This window comes from Clupea harengus, chromosome 14, assembly GCF_900700415.2.
Source record: "Clupea harengus chromosome 14, Ch_v2.0.2, whole genome shotgun sequence".
Taxonomy (NCBI): Eukaryota; Metazoa; Chordata; class Actinopteri; order Clupeiformes; family Clupeidae; genus Clupea; species Clupea harengus.
In genome coordinates, this window is record NC_045165.1 from 18676591 (window position 1) to 18697651 (window position 21061).

Genomic DNA, 21061 nt, shown 5'->3' on the forward strand with positions numbered 1-21061 from the left:
CACACACACACACACACACACACACAAACACACACATACACTCCCTAGCTCTCTACTGATCATGGTTTGATTATCAGTGTCTTCTCAAGGTTAGCACAGGGCCTCTTCCTTAATGGAATCACATCTGATTAGATAATTAGCATGCTATTTGCATAATGCCGCTGCAATCCATTATATCGTGGGTGAGCTCATCACACTATCCCTGTCACTTTCTCTCTCTCTCTCTGGTTTGAAAGGCCTAATACACATATCATCCTTTTACTTTATCGTAAGTTTCCGTGGTACAGGTAGGAATAATTGCACTCTTGGTCTAAGAGGTCAGAAGCTAGTTGGAGAGAGAAAAAGTGTTGGTTGCGCCATTCAACAGATTGATTGATTGATTGATTGATTGATTTATTTATTTATTTAAGCCTCGGAAAACACATTGAGGAATAAGACCCTCATTTACAATGGTGCCGAGGGTACAATGAAGAGTTAATACATTGAAAAATAAAAGAAAGAAAGATGCCGGACGTGAGTACTAGAAAAGATTTTCTCCCATACACTCTGTGTCATCATTTATAAGCAAAACCGAAGTATCACAATATGTGAATGGTTTGCCTCTAGAAAGGCTGAGCATCAAGGAATCTCCCCACAAGCAGGAATAAACAAAACACCTTATATTTCAACAACAACTGACAGCACCACTGGAAGAATGAGTACAGTGCCATACAGCATAACTACGGAAAAGCAAAGGCTGAGTAAAAAGAACGAAAAAAAGAAGAGAAGGAAAGAAAGAAAGAAAGAAAGAAAGAAAGGAAGAAAAGACAACCCTCTGGCACCTCTTGACGAGGTAACAGAAGAGAGCATAAAGCGGGGACATCCCTGGAGAGAAACTTCCAACGTTTGTTCTTTTTCAGAAGAAGCCAAGCAGAGAGATACCGAGAGCTGGGCCACAACAAAGAGTACCATTTGTGTGTGTACGATACAACACTAGGGTTACGCGTAGTGTTAGGATTTACGTATGTTCATCTTAAGGTTATGAGTGTACAGAGTATTCAAATGTTATTGCAAACTGGTAATTGGTATATTACAAAGAAGTTAGCGGTACAGTTACAGTGTAAAAAAAGGACTATGCACTATAAAGTGTTACTGTTTGGGAGTTGAATGACATTGTGACCAAATGACGTATGACAGAGGGTATGTGGAGAGGGGGTGTCTGTGTTATTGTTGAGCACCCCCTGGAGATGGCCATTTCATGCCACTAACTTGCTATTGTTTGTTGACATATGCCGGTGCCAATGTAGAGAATGGCGATCTGACTGATACAATCCCCTCAAACGCTCAAGAACATGCACCCTGGGAGTGTTCTTCAAGGGCAAATAAAAAGCTAAACCCTTAAGGTTTTATAACAGCTGCTCTCTGTGTGCAGCAGCTGTTTCTTTCACACATTCACCAACTGAATCGCCACTGTTATTCCCTGCAGAGGTATGTTACACACATACACACACACACACACACACACCACTCTTATACAACAGCTCATAAAATCTACAGCTGACTTGAGGAACGTAGGGGAACACCAGGGCACTAGGGGGCACTAGGCATTGGATCAGGATGGCATTCATCAGACAAACGTGAAGGGGAGAAGAGTAAAAATAAATGTCAAAGTAAGTCTAGAAAAGGCTGTCTGTGTCGTGGTGGTTGCCTGTTGAAACTTAAATGTTCACAACAGAACATTATTAAATGAATGCTTAAAGGTTATGTTGGCTGAGAAGATTAGGCTTGAGATTTTGTGTCAGAAAATTGAATCTGAAAAGAGATTAAAAGACGATTAATGGATTTTCCGTGGCACTAGTCTCCCGCGTCCGTTTGTAAGGCCCTATTGTAATCCTGCTCACACAAAACCCTAATGTCAAAACACACAACAGTATCTTGCACTTGAACCTGACTGAAATCAGTAAAATAGCAACTACCATGACAAACCACTGTTTTGACAAAAAATAGTGCATCTTACAGTTTTTAAGGCAATCAATATTTAACCTTGGTGACCTTGACCATGACCTTGGTGTGATTGCCACCTTGCCCTACAAATTTGGAGCATTTTGTGGTAGCTACTTGAAAGGTAGTTCCTTGAAACAGCACTGCTGTGATTGTGTTGAAGGTAAACATGTAGAGTCGATTCACTTCAGAAAAAGAGAAGAGAAAGAGAGAATGAGAGAGAGAGAAAGAAAGAGAGAAAGAAAGAGATAATGATAGAATGTATTTCCCCGTGGAGCAAGCGTGCCTCTTGTGCCTCGGCTGTCAGGGACGAAAAATGGTGGGGGGACAAAAAAAAAAAAAATGAAAGGAAAAAAGAGAAAAGACTGGGAGGAGATGAATAAACATTTTTCAGCATCACTCAGTGCTGTTGGGATGCAAATAGAAGGGGAATGAAAGTGCTGTGGTATTAACTCAAACAGATAGGGCAGCAGGAGCCCATGTGTAATAATGTCTCCAGTCTCACAGGGGGATTTAACACTAGGAGAGAGAGAGAGACAGAGAGAAAGAGAGAGACAGAGAGAAAGGGAGACAGAGAGAGTGAGGGAAAGAATTTGAGAAAGAGTAAGGAGAGAGAGAGAGAGACAGGGAGAGAAGAGAGAGAGATATGGAGGAAGAGAGGGAGAGTCAGGGCAAAACAGAGAGATAGAGAGGAGAGGAAGGGAGAGGGTGAGAGAGAGAGTAGAAAAACCCAGCCGAAGCCCAGGCGAGTCTATGGTATGACAGCAGCATGACGCAGTGCCGAGGACGGGAGCGCCAGAACATCAGACGGAATTTACAGCAGTGTCTGACTGTCAAAGGGCCGCTGACTTAGCTCTGACAAAGCACTTCTGCTGCTCTTGGAAACCAGGCACGTGCGCTTCTTCTATCTTTCTCTCTCTCTCTTTATCCCACTCTCTCACACACACACTCTCTCTCTCACTCCCTCTCTCTCTAACATGCCCAGAGATCTGTGTGGACTGTGGAGAAAGACACTGCCCTAGACGGATCTGTCTTTGTTCTATCTCACGCGTCTCCTGAACTTAAGAGGCCAAAGGGATTTATTTATGAGTATCAGCACTCAAACGTCATGGGCTCTGGACACCAGACTGTCTGTTAGGCTAGCAGGCTGCACTCAGTAGTATTTTTGACATAGGATAGATGTATGAGAACCATGGTATGGTTATAAGTGCCATTCTTTTAGTTGTATGGACAACAGGACCACTAATAAATTAATCCTTACATTCTTTCATATGATTAGATATAGCACACAGCAGTAGTTGAGACATAGGTTTATGCTTGATGCATAACAAATGTTTTAAGCGTTTGAAAATATCTATAAACATCTTATTGAGGGTTTATAAACATGGAAACTCATAAAAAAGAAGTACCCATGACGATGGATTAAGCCATAAAGGTCATTCCTGTTGGGATGAAGCCTGTTGACTTTATAAAGCCCTTGAGAGTGCCTGAGGGTCTTTGTTTTTGTCTTTTCATGTTTATCTTAACATGACACTCTTCTCATCACTGAATATGTGAAGATAATTCCTGTAAGCTTTCGTTCTTTGACAATAAATATTACTACTACTACTGCCACCACTACTACTGCTACCACTACTGCTGCTTCTACTAATACTACTACTACTACTACTACTACTGCTACTGCTACTATTACCGCTACTACTTCTACCACTACTACTACCACCACTACCACTACCACTACCACTTCTACCACTACCACTACCACCACTACAACTACTACTATCACTACTACTACTACTGCTACTACTACTGCTACTACTATTACCGCTGCTGCTACTGCTACTACTGCTGCTGCGGCTTCTCCACACACATTGAGTAAAGCGTGTCTAGATGAAACACCAGTCAGGCCTGAAGTGCGGTGGTTCCCCGAGGGCGGGGTGAGTCGGTGGAGCCGGTTGTGGGGTAGGGGAAGTGACAGCTGACCGCAGGGGGTCTCCCTCGGTAGAACACTAGCAGCGGGCTGATGCTACATCTGCTTCATCTGAGACACTCTCTGGGGAGGAGGGGCTTGCCATGACTGGCAGCTCAGTCCACAACACAGTTACTAATAATACGACTCAGTGTGTGTGTGTGTGTGTGTGTGTGTGCGTGTGTGTGTGTGTGCGTGTGGAGCTCTCATCCTGGTGTCCTCATATTTCTTTCTCTCATTTGGTCTCTCTGTCATGAGAGAGGACTGTGACTGTGATTGTTCAGAATGTCCTTCATCTCTCTGTTTTTTTTGTCTTTTCTCTTCTCACTGTCATTCTCTCATACAGTGCCTTGCAAAAGGCTTCATCCCCATTGACATTTGTCCTATTTCCTGTTGCCTTACAACCTGAAATTCATTTGATTTACAAAACATGTCTACCACTTTGAAGATGCAAAAACATTTTGTAAAACAAGCAAGAAAAAAGACAACAAAAATAAATAAAAACAGAAAACTTGATCGTACATAACAATGACAGCTGCATGTCTCTCGGGGGATGTCTCTATACGCTTGGCACATCTAGCCATCTTCAAGGTGCTCCTGCTGCTTCGAGTTGAGTTTGCTGAGTTCCGCTGGTGTATAGAGGTCTGGTGTACAGCAATCTTTAAGTCATACCACTGACTCTCTATTGAACAGAGGTCTGGGCTTTGACTAGAACATACCAAGGCATTTAAACGTTTCCCCTTAAACCAGTGTTGCCTTAGCAGTATGCTCAGGGTCATTGTCCTGCTGGAAAAGTGAACCCCCGTTCCAGTCTCTAGAAGACTAGAAAAGGTTTTCCTCAAGAATTTCCCTGTATTTAGCACCATCCATCATTCCTTCAATTCTGACCAGTTTTCTAGTCCCTGCTGATGACACTGTCACTGTCACAACAGTGGTTCACTGACAGTGACAGTGGTCATTTATGATGTTGTTACCACCATGCTTCACTGTGGGGATAGTGGTGTTCACTGTGGGGTGATAATTGGTGTTGGGTTTGCGCCAGACATAGCATTTTCTTTAATGGAGCTACATGGGATGTTCAAAGTTTATAATCCAACCCTGATCTGTACTTTGTTGTACTAAGTTTTTGTTTCCATTTCACTCCACAACTTTAGACTATTTTGTGTAGGTCTATTACATAAAATCCAACTAAAAATCAATTTCAATTACAGGTGATAATGCATTGAAACAGGAAAACGCTAATGAGGGTAAATACCTTTGCAAGGCACTCTATTTCTCTTTTTTCCCCCCTCTGGTTCATATATCTGTGAAATTCTAAAATTCTCCCTCTCTCTCTCTCTCTCTCTCTTTGTCTCTATCTCTGTCTGTCTCCTCACAATTGACTAGGGCACTAATACCTGTGGCATTCCAACAACAAAACATACAGCAGAACCCCACAAAACCCCTCTTCGCACTGGAACCTGCACTGTAATATTCAGTAGCACACAATGCACCCGGGAATCAGCTATTTGGAGCTTGGCACTCAGACTTCTCTCCTTCAGTTAAAGTTCAATTAATTCCTCTTCCCAACACCCACAGAGCGTAGCCATTAGCATGGAGCGCTAAACGCAGATGTAAAGATGTAAACACACTACGCTAAACACACTTTGCACAAAGAGAAAAAATTTACCATGTAGTCCTCACACCACAGTCAGCACAAGAAAGAGAGAGGGGGAAAAAAGAGGCCGTACCTTTGCTTTTGGCTACAGGGAGGAGCAGAGGAGATGAAGAGGAGAGGAGGCACAGTATCCGGAGAGCATCCAGAGGAAGAACAGAAGTGGGCCAGATAGAGGAAGAAAATGAAGGAGAGAAAGCATTGTTGAGGACATACACTTCAACGAAACACGTCACGGAAAGCCTCTTTTGCTTCCCCATCAAACATATTTAGTGGACGGCAGCACAGCAAATCAAACCAGACACTTTGAGCAAGCTACAAAACATCAAAGCCTCATTACATAAGACAGAATAGCAGGAAGAGTGGGAAGAGTGTACCTTGTTCTGCCATCATCATGTGGGCGAAACCTTTGAAAGAAAGAGAAAGAAAGGAAGAGAGAGACAGAGACAAAGAGAGTGAGTGAAAAAAGAAAGCATGCACTCACCAGAACACATGGTACAATATGTTCTGTATTGTGATCACATATTTCCCCCGCACAGGAAAGCATGGCACCAAACACACATGGCAACAAAGCTTTCCTGTTTCGGAATAAAAAGCTTTCGGGAGGCATTAGGAGAGAGGAAATCCCGTTTCCTCTACTACTGACAGAAGGAGCTGAGGAAACCATGGGGAAGGCCTTAGTGCGGCTGCATTGAGGAGACTTAATGAAAATCAATTGTGTAAATACATTTACAAGCCAGAGTCATTATTCACTGTCAAAGGCAACCTACTGTAAGATTCAGGTTTCAAAGCTGGTACAGTACCTTAATAGCTAATCAATAGAATACGGTTATATTTATGTTTTCTCTCATTGTGACATATCATTATGATAGCATAGTGAGTGGCCACAAAAGGAAACCACCTACTGACAAATCTATAGAGCTTCTGTAACTTCTACTTGGATGATTGCACTCTTAAAACTCACCTGGAATGGTGTTGACCTCTGTGGTTCCAGTAGAAAAGATACATTGGGCATAAAAGAATCAGAGAGAGAGAGAGAGAGAGAGAGAAAGGGAGAGAGAGAGAAGGGAAGAGATTCAGCGTTAGAAGACACTCAAGGTCATTTTTGCATGTGGGTCTATCATGCAAACACACTGACAGTCATCACCATACACAGGGCCCTCTGTGAGGTCTGTGCATGTTCCACATGGAGTTCGGCCTCCCCTCCCCTCCCCACACCTCACCTCACCACACCTCCCCTCCCCACACCTCACCTCACCACACCTCCCCTCCCCACACCTCACCTCACCTGTCCCATCCTGAGAACAGGAGGACAGCAGATCAACACATCAACAGCTCTTACACTCCCAGATCAACAGAGCAACAGCTTTAACACTTCCAGATCAGCAGCTGGAAGGAGCTTGCCAGCTGAAGCCCAGCTCAGGCCCAGAAGAGGAGCAGACCAGGGGCCTGTACTACGAAAGCAGGATGTTGGGGTTAGCGAGGTGTCACAACAGTGGTTCACTGACGGTGACAGTGGTCATTTATGCTGCGCGCCTAACCTGCTCCAGAGTGCGTTATGTTCGAGATAACAGATCAAAATGTGGAAAAGTACCACTTACTGACCAATCATTTTTCTTGGAAAATGGCGTCACCATTCCTGGATAGTTATAGAGTGTCTTAAGAAGGCTGAAAGAATGACGCTAATATTGACTTACACGTCAAAAGAGTTCATCTAGGCAACCCATTAATTTAATGGAGTACACAATTGTGATTATATATCAGATCTACTCGGGTAAGGATTATGGTTTGTTCATCTTGAGTGAAATATGCGGTCTAGACCTCTCCATGTTTGTAAACACTGCACACTTTTACGTGAGCGTGCTCATAGCTTAATTGGGAAAACCTGGGTTGACTTAAGGAGTTGATAACCACTGTCGTGACATCATTTATGCTTGACTGTAGCTGTAAGGGTTTGTCAAGCCAGCTGACAAAAAGAAACCCTGGGTGTGTTAAACTTGCTTCGTAGTGTAGGCCTCTGTACCAGAATGAGCTGCTCTCTGGGCTTCTCAACTTTGGTAGAAAGTGCTAAAGGAAATACAATCCCCCCCCACCATCACCATCCACACCCACAAACACCACTCTAGTACTTCCTTTGCCCCCCCACCCCCCAAAGAATCGCTCCACAGTACCCATAAATCCAAGCAGGCAGCATAGCCTGCTCCCTCACAGAAGGGTCATGGATTTATGATGCTGGCATGGACTTCTATCTTTTCATTCTTTCTTTCTTTTCTTTTGATTTGTTGTGGTAACTCTGAGTGATCCTCTGAGTCAGTTCTCCCCTCACTGCAGACACACACACAGGTCTCTCCCACACACCGGCCTCTGGCACGCACCACCGTCCAGCTCCGCCACACTCTCTACCACTTCATTAACACTCCACGACTCTGCTCCCTAAGCAGCAGCCAGTCCTGTCCCACTAAACGAAGGCTGAGGGTTGAGGCTGGCCAATCCTGTCCCGCTAAACGAAGGTTGAGGGTTGAGACTGGCCAATCATGTCCCGCTAAACGAGGGCTGAGGGTTGAGGCTGGCCAATCCTGTCCCGCTAAACGAGGGCTGAGGGATGAGGCTGGCCAATCCCGAACTGCTAAACGAGGGCTGAGGGTTGAGGCTGGCCAATCCCAAACAGCTAAACGAGGGCTGAAGTTTCAAGCCAGCCAATTCGGTACCACTACATGGACTGAGGGCTGAGACTGGCCAATCCAGCATCTCAAAGCAAAGCACTAAGGCTTGAGGCTAGCCAATCCCAAGATGCTAAATGACAGCAGAGGGCTGAGGCTGACCAATCCCCTGGCACTAAATAAGAGTGGCCACAGATAGGCCCATCTGACTGCCACAGACAGAGGCCACGACTTCTGACTCCTTCACTACAACCTGCCCTCTGGTATCCCATCAAAATAGGCCACCCATTTAGCCTGGACAGAGCAGGGCACTGATGTGATGTAACAAGTACTTATGATCTTAGAACTGAGAAAACAACCGAGGATTTTAAGTCCACTTCCAAATAATAATAATTCCAAATAAGTAATTCAAATTTCATCAAGGGATTGTAAATCTGGAAAAGAACTGCAGTTACCATTGAATATCATGGTAACCACATAGGCTGATGTTCTGTGTTTGGTCTCTAGTACAAATAGCAATTACAAGTAGGAAATTACTGGGCTCCTAATTGAGTCCGACTCCATTAAACGGACTCTGCAGTTCTTAATCAGAAATATATTGGATATTAATTTGGTTTGAAATTCTGTCTGTGCTGAGTGAGGTCTGAACATGCTGTTCCTCTTCTGGTCATCCATTTCCATTACATGGCAAGAGGTGAGTGTGTGTGTGTGTCTGTGTGTGTGTGTGTGTGTGTGTGTGTGTGTGTGTGTGTGTGTGTGTGTGTGTGTGTGTGTGTGTGTGTGTGTGTGTGTATCTGTGTATATATGTGTGTGTGTGTGTGTGTGCGTGTATGCATTAAACATCATGTGACATGGCTGACATTGGGAAGACATAACTGTAAACAAACACTGTCTGTCATATCATTCTATCTATTCTAAGGTCAAATTTTCTAGAATGACCATCAGTGATCTACAGAGCAATATTAATAAAGCATATTTTGTTGCAACACTATTCACCAGCACCATCAAGAAATATGATTTAGGACTATATATTGTGGAGCCCTGCACGACTGGCTCACCACTACTTTTGATGAAAATAAATCAATAAATGAAAAAAGAAAATATCTGAGTCTATATTGAACTGCTACTGCTTGATTCTGATGTAGGGTACATGATCCAAAATGTGTTTTGGTTCTTGCGTGCAAGAAGAAGTAACATGATACACCATGTATAATTAAACATGTATCACATTCCAGTCTAGTCTTGCTGGACAAATTAGCTACGGGCATGAGCAGCGCCGACATTTGAATAAGGTGTCAGTTTTAGCATGATGTGGTTAACAAGATGCATTTAGCGCTGACGAGGAAACAACCTAAACAGAGTCAGGCATAAGCATGAGCAACGGACTAATGCTCACTCGCTCGCAAGCACAACACAGCAAGCAGCCACATGGGATGACAGATTGGGCATTTGTTTAGTTGCCAACAATTTATTATTCTAATCCTCCCTAAGATTACGCGCTTTCGCAAATTATGTTGCCGTGTGGCTATCGCAATTGCCACAGAGCAAAGACCATACGCTGCAGCTTGGGAGAACACATCTGAGGAGTTTTGAAGCCATCTGCCTGCAGAGAGGATGGGTCCAACACACGTTGTTGTTTTCCCATTTGAAACAGAATGTGCGTTCTGCAAATACATTTAAAATTGTGCCTGATCTTTTTTTCTTTTTTTTTTCATTCTTCCTATCTCGGGCCTGACTCATCGAAATTATAATGACCGGAGCAAAATAGAGCTCCTAATTTTAAGGTAATAATTACCTGCGCTATAAAGGGAACGGGCAGGGAATAAACAATCCCGTGTTTTTTTATGAAGAGAAGACAAACAGTGTCTGGATTACAGGTTTGAGGTCCTCAATATCATCCCACAAAGTGGTTTCTCAGTTCATCCACATACAGTGCCTTGCCCAGTTTAAAAAGGGGCTCTTTTCTATCTCTGGTGTTGATTTTACAGGTGGCCTGTGAGGCTGCTGGTCACCCCTGCTGCCCCATCAATGTTGCTTTTCCTTCCCTGCTCCCCCTGCTATCAGGCCTGTGCAGGAGTGAGCCGCTGCAAATGAGACCAAAACAAACGGCAGCCATAAATCACCCTGAGAGGCCCATCCAGCCCACAGAACCGTAAATCCACAGCAAGAGCGAGTGCCTTTAACCAGCCAGCCAGCCCTCCGCTGACGATCAGCCACACACACACAGACGCACATAGGGTAGTGTTTCTTAAGCAGTCGCCTCTCATCAAAGATATAACCACGACAATGTACCAGCAGCAAACACACATACAGACAATCGTACAACGGCTTGCTTTTGCTTATACAAGCATCTGTCTCTCTACCCCGCTCTCGCGCATAGCACTCACACACACACACACACACACACACACACACACACACACACACACACAAACACTTGCCAAAAACGGAGCACACATAATAACTAGGTGACTTTGGTCACGCTCAGCCATTTTCTGGCTTGCCAGCCTCCCATAGGCGTGTGTGTCTGCAGTGAGAAAAAACAACCAACTCAAAGGACTCCCCACGCACGTCATGTCCAGCACGAGATTCAGAAACGTCAGAAAAACCCAGTTCTCACCTCTGCAGCAAATTAGGACAGCAGCTGTGAACTCTTTTGTATACATTAACGCTAAATACCTAAAGCACAATCTGAATCTGAATCTATCGTGTACGTGTGGTTTAAAGGTTGAAATAATCCCATATTATCTATACAAACCATAAATCACAATTGTGTTTTAGGATTAGACACTACACTCAATAAATTAGTTAAATAAAAAAAAAGAGTAAACACAGCAGTGGGATTAATAGAAAAATGGAATTGAGTGTGTACCTTTAATTCCTTCCAGGTTATAATGGCTTTTTGGAGAAGACACAGTTGTAATTTGTTTCTATACTCACAGAATATACACATTATGGGCAATTTAACAGGATAATAGGAATGGCAAAAACATGGAATGGAAGCACAAAATAACTGGTAGTCTCCTGTTCTTATACAGTGCCAAAAAAAATAAACTCTTAAAAAAGAAAAGGGAGAGCTTACAGTTAATACAGCTCAGAGAGAAAGTAAGACAAGCAAACACACAGGTCTAAAATTCACAAAAGGTGGTTTAGAGATAAACCATTTCATTCCTGCATTTCTCGTTAGGAAAAAAATGGAAAAAGCCTTTCCCTAAAGAAATTGTTAGGGAAATATGAAGCATTTCATCCAATCAATTTCCAGCCTGCATGGAGCGGGACGAGAGATGGAGTTATGATTGAATCCACGGTGGAGTGGAATTCTCAGGACAAAAGGATTGTAAGATTCCAACACCTGCCATCTCGTAATTGTGTGAGAGAGTAGGTTCTAGAAAGCCAGTAGAGAGCTACCACCAGGGAGAAACCATCCATCTGAACCCACCTCAACCCAAACATGGCTTAAATTAGCCACACACTCGAAGACAACAACATCAACTGTGAAAAAGTTCTTGTTTTAGACAGGCAGCAAAGTGAATTCAAATGAGAAAATTGAGGAAAACACTGAATGTGTGAAGATATTCCAGTGGCCTAGACATACAAAACAGGCACAGTCAACTATGTCAAGGTGTCAGAACATTTCTATGACCATCAGCAGAAGCAAGAATAACACTTTGAAAGCATTTAAAACCTCCTCTTTACCTTCATTGCAGAACCGGCCAATGTATTCCGTCTTGGAACAATCGCATAGCGGCTTCCCATCCACGACGGAACAGCTCCCTCCGTTCTCGCAGGGGTTGACGGTGCAGATGCCCTCCATGTCCAGCCGCACCTTCTGACTGCTGAGCAGCGTGGGCACTTTGCTGCCATACTTCAGGTCAGTGACCAGGCCCCTAAAGGGCGGCAGGTCTTTGACGGTGGGCAGCGTGAGGGCCGCGGGCCTGATGTCCTGCGGCACGCCGCCCAGGAAGAGGTCGCTGACGATCTTCATGTACTGGCGCAGCGGGCGCACTTCGTCGGCCTTCACCATCCCGTCCAGGCCCAGCGCGGTGCGCAGGTTGTAGCGGCTGAGCGTGGCCAGGTGCCAGCTGCTGTCGTTGACGCGGCGGTCCGACACCACGGTGGTCTCGGCGCAGTCGATGCTGAACTGCAGCTGCAGCTTGCCCTCCACCACCATCAGCTGCAGGAAATCGCAGTAGCCGCCGTCGTCGAAGTAGAGCAGCAGTGCCGTGGAGGCGTTGGTCTTGAACTGGAAGCTGAGCTCGCTGCGGGTGCTGGCGTCCCAGCGAAGGAAGCGCGCCCACTGGCCGGGCTCCCCCGTGAACTCCAGGCCCAGGCAGGCGCCCAGCAGAGCAACCAGCAGGAGCTGCCGCTTCAGGGGAGCGACGAGGGGACCCATGGTGAGAGAAATGGGCAGGAAGGGCAGGGTTATAATCCGCAACGGCAGCGAGGAACCATTGACTTCACCCTTAGGCTCATGGGATTGGTATATTCCAAAGTATATCCAAAAGTGTATAACCGCACCTCAAAGGTTTGGACCTCAAAGATGTGTGTCTGTGTGAATGTGTATGTATGTGTGTATTTGTGTGTTAGTGTGTGTTGACAGCAGGAAGGCCTTCCACAAGATGACAAAATCCTTCCAAAAGAGAGACCGAGGAGATTTCAATTCTCCAGCTTCCTGCAAGGCTAAGGGGGAACCTCTCTCCCACTCCCACAAGGTAGGAACCGCAGGGGGGATACAGGAAGTGTTATGTCAGCTGTGCTGAGGCGTATCTTCAGAGGGTGTTTACTAATATATATATATATACTAATATTTCTATGTTTATTTATCTGTTTATTTGCACGTGTTTAGAGAACACAGGCCGTGTTGGGCAGGCTCAGTGAGCCTGGTTCCTTGATGCTGACTCTCATCTGTGCAAAGACCAGCGTGCTCCTCATGGCGTCCTCTGGATCACGTCTCGGGGATAGCTACGGCTCCTCAGGTCCTCAACTGTCAACACACAGAGGCAAGAAGTTACACAGAAAGTTCTGGCACATGCTTGCGCTAATTAGGAGAATCAGACTGGGAGGTTTCTCTGGGCAGAAATCTAGATGAGACAACTGAGAGCTTCATAGGGTTCATTTACAGTAATTTCTTATATAAGTGTGACTACTTTTACATAAGGGCACAACCAGAAAATGCAAGAAATGTAAGGACATTTTGGTTTTTTTTACACTCTTTTCAACAACATAATACTGTATGATATCTGTATGATTTATTTCATCATCATATATTTTTATTGTGATGCATTTTATTTTATTTCATTGATTTATATATATATATATATACACACACACATATATAGATTCTTGACGTTTGCCAGCAAATTCTCTTGGAAGTTATCAGCCATCTTGTGAGAAAATTACCCCCATTATTTCTATGGCAACCTCAGCTATCAATCAAGCATGTGACTGCCTGCATCTAAGAGATGATGAGTGAAATTAAAGGCCATTTCAGCAAGATGAGGAGTCTGTCTCTCTCTCTCTCTCTCTCTCTCTCTCAAACAGACACACACACACACACACACACACACACACACACACACACTCAATTCCCCTAGGTTACACCAGCTGGGAGCACCTCATATGTGCGAGCCGATGGCCCTTGAAACGGACACAATAGCGGCCTGATGAGCTGACATGCTTCATTGGTTTAAGTAAAATAAACGCAAATGTGAATTTCCCTTCACTTGTCTCCTGCTCTGTGCTCTCTTGTTTCTTCTATTAGTTCCAACAACAGCATCATGTCTCATGGAGCTTTCACTGAAGCGAATGTTCAATTCCTCCAGCTTGAAATGTCACATTCTGTTAAATCTCTACACATCACACCCACTGATATGGGATGCATACGCATAATGTGTTACAATAGCCCATGATAATGCATACATACTTGCATATTTGTATGTTATATAATGGAGGCTTCTGCTGCTGAAGAAGAAGAAGCCCTGCAGATAAAAGCCGTAGAATGGCCGCTTAAGCTTGTGGATGTATATGGCAGTTTCAAACGGTGCTCAGCCCTATCTGCCCACAGACCCTCTCTCTGCCTCTCACTATCGAACAGCAATGTCATTAGATTAAATGCTATCTCTGTTTGGATATAAACAACTTTAATTATTCAAAACAATCCAGCTCAATACAGACCGAAAATATATACACGCAAAATCCTTAACTGAATTAAAGATGCTTTCATTTTAACAGGGCTGGATGAAGTTCTGGTTCTGCTTCATATAAAGACCCTGTGTCCTACAAACGACCGGTGTCAGATTACATGGCCACATGCTAAGTGTAACCCAATAGGCCTCTAATATTCCCTGTGTGGTTTCCAGCGGGCTAAGTAGAGCTGCAGGGAGAGCAAAACAATGGCTATGAGTGGCCTTCACCACACACCGCTCCACCGCAACACAACACACACACAAACACACACAAACAACACACACATTTCTAGCTATCCCTGCTAGCTCTGCTTAAGACACTAAGTATAGAAGAAATCAGAAAGGCTGGCGTGTGTGTGTGTGTGTGTGTGTTAACCCCCCCCCCCACATACACACACACACACACACACAAAGTGGCACGAGCCTAGACGACTTTCATCCCTGTGTGAATGTGAGTGTGTGCGTGCGCGTGTTTGCTCTTGTCTTTTGTTGTTGAGGGGGGCCGTGGTCGGTGAGGGATAGGAGAGAGGTTAAAAGGGTAAGCTGCGCAGATCATTGTTCTCATTGATATGTGAATGATGAGACCCGCTGGGATAACACACAGGGTCACAAATAACAGGGGACAGGGGTGGCGGAAAAAAAGAGGGAGGGGGGCATTTGTGTTCCTTTAAACCGCAGTATTCTGCATGTAACCAGAGATGTGTTAATGACGACGGTCTCCCTGTGTGCTTTTGGCTTTTTATGAAAGACACCACATCACTGCATCTAACTGTGCCTCAATTACACTCACACACACACACACACACACCCACACACACACACACACACGCATGCACACACACCACAAATACATTGCTCAAGAGGCACCTCCACAAAATGTCCTCCCCAGTGATCAGGTGATACCGCAGAAGGCGGGAGAGACAACACTTTGTCTCACATACACACACCCACACACGCAAACAACACAGGCTACCTAGCATCTCCTACACGTACTATGGAAAAACACACCACCTTTCCAAAATGCATTTCCAGTATTCCTCTCTAGTTGAAGGAGAGGTATACAGGGTTTGGATGATTACATCACCTCCTTTCCCATCCCCTATTACCCACCAACCGTGAAGGAGTGAGAGAGGGGGGCGTGGTGAGCATCCTGACCCAGCCAGAGGCTTCCTCTGTGGGCACAGGCACCAGCAAGCAGGCCGGCAGTCCAGGGCTCCGCAGGAGACTCCGAGCCTGCGAGCGATTCTGGACGCTTCTGCAGCATTCACACTTAACATGACATCACCGTCACCAAGTATTGCCCGCATATGGCAAACTGAGCATGTCTCTCCTGAACACACACACATACACTCTTGTTTCTTTTTCCTTTCTCCTTTTTTAATTTTATTTTTATTTTGATGCTGCTCATTTTAGTGCAATTTGAATCACAATTAATTGTCTATTCTCTTACTTACAATACGCGTAAAGCACATTTGCACCGTAATGCACAGATCCCACACTGCAGCAGATTCCACAGTAGAGTACACGACACAAGTGAGCCGACTGTGTGTTACATCACGCAATGCAGTTGTTGCACAAATAAAAGCTTTTTTATTAAATCGGGAAAACAGAACATAATTTAAACTACTAGAATAAAATGCACAAGCATGAATAAAATAATGTACATTATACGATATATTTTACACGTTCTGGCAATGGGTGTGTTTTTTTTATCAGATAACATTAATATAGGGATGGTTATAAAATCCTGATAGAATCAGTAATGTTAGAAAAATAGGCTAGATTGGAATTCTTAGCGCAAAGGTTTCATTATTCATCGACAAAAATGTCAACATCCTTACCCGCCCTTGCTTGTGTCGGCTTAGCTAATGGTCTGCCAAATAGCACCGGTGACAGACAAAGTGTGCCAACTACAGAATTAGCTGGGCCCCAGTACAGTGTTTCACGACAGGAACAAAATGTGTACATATTTGGATGGATTCATATAAGCCCTGTTCTCGACATGGGGCCTTGCTGCCTTTTACAGGCTGGAATATACTACGAAGAAGGGCGTAGTCTTTTATTTAACATTCGTATGTAAGCGCATTTAGGGTACTGATATTCCACCTGATTTTTTGCCAGTAGGTCAAGCGTAAATAATTGAGAGGCCAGTTTAAAAAACGGCAATATAGACTACATCTACCCGACACCTGAATTCCAAATAGGTATGTAGATAATGAGACAATTGCCAAAAAACAAGATAACACATGTGGAAAAATTATAATCACCATGGTATTAAAATAGAAGCACAGGCATACATATTTTGTGGTAAATCGGATTTACCGATTTCTCCACGCTTATTTATTGTTACTGTGGATTTTTACGCAGTACAATTTAGGCCCAAAGATTAAAATCGGACTGCAGTGTGTGTATATTTTCCCTTCCTCAAAGGTCACACACCCACGCCGGACTAACAGAACATTTTACATGTATGAAAAGATTGCCATAATTGGCCATTTAAGTGAACAAAGGAACAGTCATAAGGATGCATTGTCTGGAATGCAGTGAAGGATTAAATTAATTCCCTCTTTTCTATTTCTTTCGTTCTCTGTTTGCTACTGCCAGGCACTGAAATCCTTGATAAGGAGGTATATCAAATCCGCAGACATGAGATAAATATAGCTTTAAACAAAACAAATGGTTTAGCGTTTTAAAAAAAGAAGAAAAAGATTTGATCGAACGGTAGTGTTCACGGTGGATTTAAAAGATATGCACGCATTTCGAAAATAAAATGTAATTCGACGTCAACATAAATGTAATACATTGGCTACACAAGGTAGTCATGTGCAAAGATATATGTATATTCTATATAAACATATTCTATACATACACTGGGTATTTTTTTCTTTTAAAGGAGGACAAATAAATGGAAAAGGGTTTTGGAGTTAAATGCCTATCCTCAATGTAAGGTTACCTTCTACACAGTGAGGTACATTTGAATATGAAATTTCTACCAAATTGTATATCATGTAGTTATATCTTTTCTATTTAAATAAGCGTCCAATATGTCTTCTGTCGGGTTTATGCGTTTGGTATTTTCTCAGTTGTAGGCCTATTTCTTTCAACCATGTAAATATTTCATAAATGAAATAGATACTACATGTCTAGGAAAAGAAGTTTAGGGGAGATTTGGGTTCACATTTTGATATTTAAATTTACATCTCCTAATTATGAACACGATTTGGTGAAGTGGTTGATAAAAGCATAGGCCTACATTATTGCACAACATGAGCTGACATATCTGGCGCTTGATACGAGTATGAATAATTTTCTAAACGTGTTTTTCTTTAAAGCTTAATTTAGAAATACAGATCTGACGCAAGCCATACTAATCTTAACGTGTTTGTGACAACAATGAACTCCAGAGAGTATTTTAATTGATTTACTGTTTTAAAAAATGTATTCGTGTTCACAGTAGTTGCGTGCTAAATGTAACCATTATAATAGAGCTCTCTCAAAAGACACCTGAGAAGCCCTATCCATTATTCAGAGCAACTTTAGATATGAGACTAGACTGTCAGAGAAGGCCCGTTTATTAAGCGGAATATTCTCCCTCTTAGCATTTATCTCGTCTGAAACAATGCATTTGTAAATCTCCCCACAAAAAAAGTGGTGGCTAAATAAAGCGGTCATAGGCGCCACAGTCCCGTAGTAAATTAATGTGTCCCTGAGGTGGGTCTACCTCTCCCGCTATGTCTGTCACTGAACATAATACATCCAACAACGGTACTCGTCCCACTTTAATCACTGATAGTGTCCGAGGTTCACCGAAGCTATTTATCTAGTTTGTGTTACGAGATAATTCAAGAAAGCTTAGTTGGTTGACAGCCTACAGCATAAATTACGTGCACAGTAAAAGCGTTTCAGGTCGATTTGATTTCTCAAAGTGTAGTGTACTTATCGTAGTCGTGATTAAATGCTTTTAACGGGGGAAAACGAGAGCATAGACTAAAGTGTTCGTGTTTATCGATAAAAGGTAGGTCAATTATCACGGTTCTTGAAATGAATAAGCATAGTAAGTTGGAAGAGTTAAAGTCGGTGAGGAACTTAACGCGCTGGTGAGGATGTTTCATGCAGGAGAGAAATAATAAAAGCAACTGACCTTAAACAGGGCAAAAATATCCAGACGCATTGTAATCCATAATACATTCCTTAAATGCGTTTTAAGATCCAGAATCGAGAGCAGGCGCTGGTGCGAGCTCTGATGAAGGTTATCACCCGCGTGTTCGAGCAGGCTTGAGATTGCAGCAGCGGTGCCGTTCCCGTTCGCTCCCGCATCACCACGCGTCTCTCGCTGTGCGCCAGTGATGGCCAATCACCGGACGCTCACGCGCTACACGCGGTCCGCCCTTCGCCCAGCACCGAGCATGACATTTAAAGGCGTAGCGGCTGCAAGAAGGGCTACCTGAAGTAGCACACCTTGACGTATGAACAATATTGATAACTTATTTTATATTCTATTATCTTTCTTTTAGACGTAACCTAAGGACATCATGCTACGACAACTACAACCAATGTTTCTCACAGTAAGGAGTGATGGTCATATATTTTAAAGATTTCAAAAACTGGTGAGACTGTTGCTGACATTACCATTGGCATTGCCTCCTTTAGCCATTACGCGTGCGGTGATGTGTTGTTGTAGGCGTTGTCGGCTGGATACTTCTGTGATCTTGTGGCTATGTCAGACATTTGAAATATTATACTCACGGGAAAACAAGCCACAGCACCAGATTGTGCAGTCAAGTCAAAACGCGGCACCTGCGCTGTCCATGGTGCTGAGACTGTGCGCTGTGCCGTTCTGAAAGGGCATTACTTACCCTTAAGTGGCCACGCAGAGATGCCAAAAGATATTTCTTCACCTCCAGCAGCCGAATATCATCAAAGCACAACAACAGTGGTTACAAGTGACAACCGTGAAAACCTTCTGCAACATTTCAAAGTGTAAAACTTCACAAGCCTAAAACCCGAGAGAGGTCGCCAAAACTACTGTCGTGATCAAAAGGCGTTGACCACGGCACTGATTATTTCTCCAGATGATCCATGATGAATTACGCACAATTCTGAGGAATCAAAGCAAAGCACTACACAGCCATTGGACTGTGATTTTCACATAGCACTTCGCATTCACAGTTTAACCGCACTAAATAATGAAGTTTATATAAAGTCCAAAAACAATTCGAGATTCATTATTATCAACACTCTTTGGGGCATAATTCAATGCTGTAGCGCAATCTGTCTGCCTGTGGCACAAATACCATGGTTACTATAAAGTATTTTTGGTAAATAGTACTGATGTGGACATTAATCCCTAAAACTATTGCTGCATAGGAAATAGAGATTTAGACTTTTGCACAAAAACATACAGGGTACTGACACAAAACTCCTAACCAATGAAGATACATGGAGAGAAACATCTAGGATTTCCTTTGCATGATCAAGAAATCATTTTTTTTCTTTGGCCAGATAGGTGCCATCATGACTGTGCATATGTACTGCTGTGTCCGGCGTGCCAATGAACAGTTTATCTTTAAAGAACAGGTGGACGTTAAAGAAACAGAACAGCTGACTTCAGGCCCTATGACTGTGCCCTTTCTCATTATGGGTGTTATCTACTTACCCTGGCCCTTTTTTCGTGTCCGAAACTTAAACCCCCTCAATTAGAGGGCCGTTAAAAATGAGGTGAAACTGCAACCAATCAATACAGCACCAACCACTTATCTCATTAGAGAGCATCCCGACAGTGCATTTGTAGGATCGGTACAAACACCATAAGGTTGTTTAGGCCTTCAGTTAATGCCCCCTAAATATGTTTTACCTTCAAAGTGGCGCTTTGGGTTTCATTGATTCCCAGTTTCCCTGGTGTCAGAGGCTCTGTCATGACTGTGCATGACTTTTACACTAACCACACCCACTCTCCCACAGCCCAACAAAGAAATTAACAGAGAGAGGGAGAGAGAGAGAGAGAGAGAGAGAGGGAGGAAGAGAGGGCGAGGGGGAGAAAGTGAGGGGTAAAGAGAGATAGATAAGCAGGAGAAAGATCAAAGTAACGAGAGAGAGGATGAACTCTAGTAAGACAGAGATACAGAGAGAGAGGAGGGAGGGACGGAGAGATGGAGAGAGTGAGAGAAAGATACAAAGACACTTTGGCCCCTTGTTCATCCTTGTGTTTCTCTGAGCAGAGCACACGGTGGTGGCTGCGTCCCCATCTCCCTGCCTCTGGCTGCAGGGGGCCCGTATTGTATGGTGTGGGGGCCTGGTAGTGAAGGCTGTTGTGACAGACTGGTGCTCCCAGTTTGGTGCAGCGTCCTGGGGGCCACGCAGCACATTAAGGGCCGCATGGAGAACCACGATGCAGCAGCATGACAAAGCCACATGCAACCCATTAAAGCCTGGCTGTACAGGTGACGCAGTCCTCACAGACCACCTCTCATTAGTCAAATGTTGGCTTTGTTTTTTTTTTCTTTCTGAGTATTTTCTTACTTTCCCCCTTTTTTTCTTACACCTTACACAAGCCGTGGCGACTGACTCTGCAACTGCAGAAATATCAATATGCAATCTCTGTGTGTTCTTAGAC

General features: G+C 43.7%; 1 protein-coding gene across 25 annotated transcripts in view; it reads right to left on the reverse strand.

Moving 5' to 3' along the window:
* Positions 1-19553, reverse strand: part of nrxn3a (neurexin 3a) — a 266234-nt gene extending 246681 nt beyond the window's left edge. For 11 of the 25 annotated variants that reach the window (XM_031579975.2, XM_031579984.2, XM_031579982.2 and 8 more), the window contains exons 1-5: positions 18590-18860; positions 11960-13247; positions 6568-6585; positions 5981-6010; positions 5680-5691 (exon numbers count right to left, since the gene is read on the reverse strand). In XM_031579975.2, coding sequence (XP_031435835.1) covers positions 5680-5691; positions 5981-6010; positions 6568-6585; positions 11960-12656 — 757 coding nt within the window. In that variant the 5' untranslated portion in view covers positions 12657-13247; positions 18590-18860. Of the gene's footprint in view, positions 1-5679; positions 5692-5980; positions 6011-6567; positions 6586-11959; positions 13248-18589; positions 18867-19304 lie in introns of those variants that run through there. The other 14 variants (XM_031579995.2, XM_042709703.1, XM_031579991.2 and 11 more) reach the window with 7 other exon arrangements.
* Positions 19554-21061: the final 1508 nt, after the last annotated feature.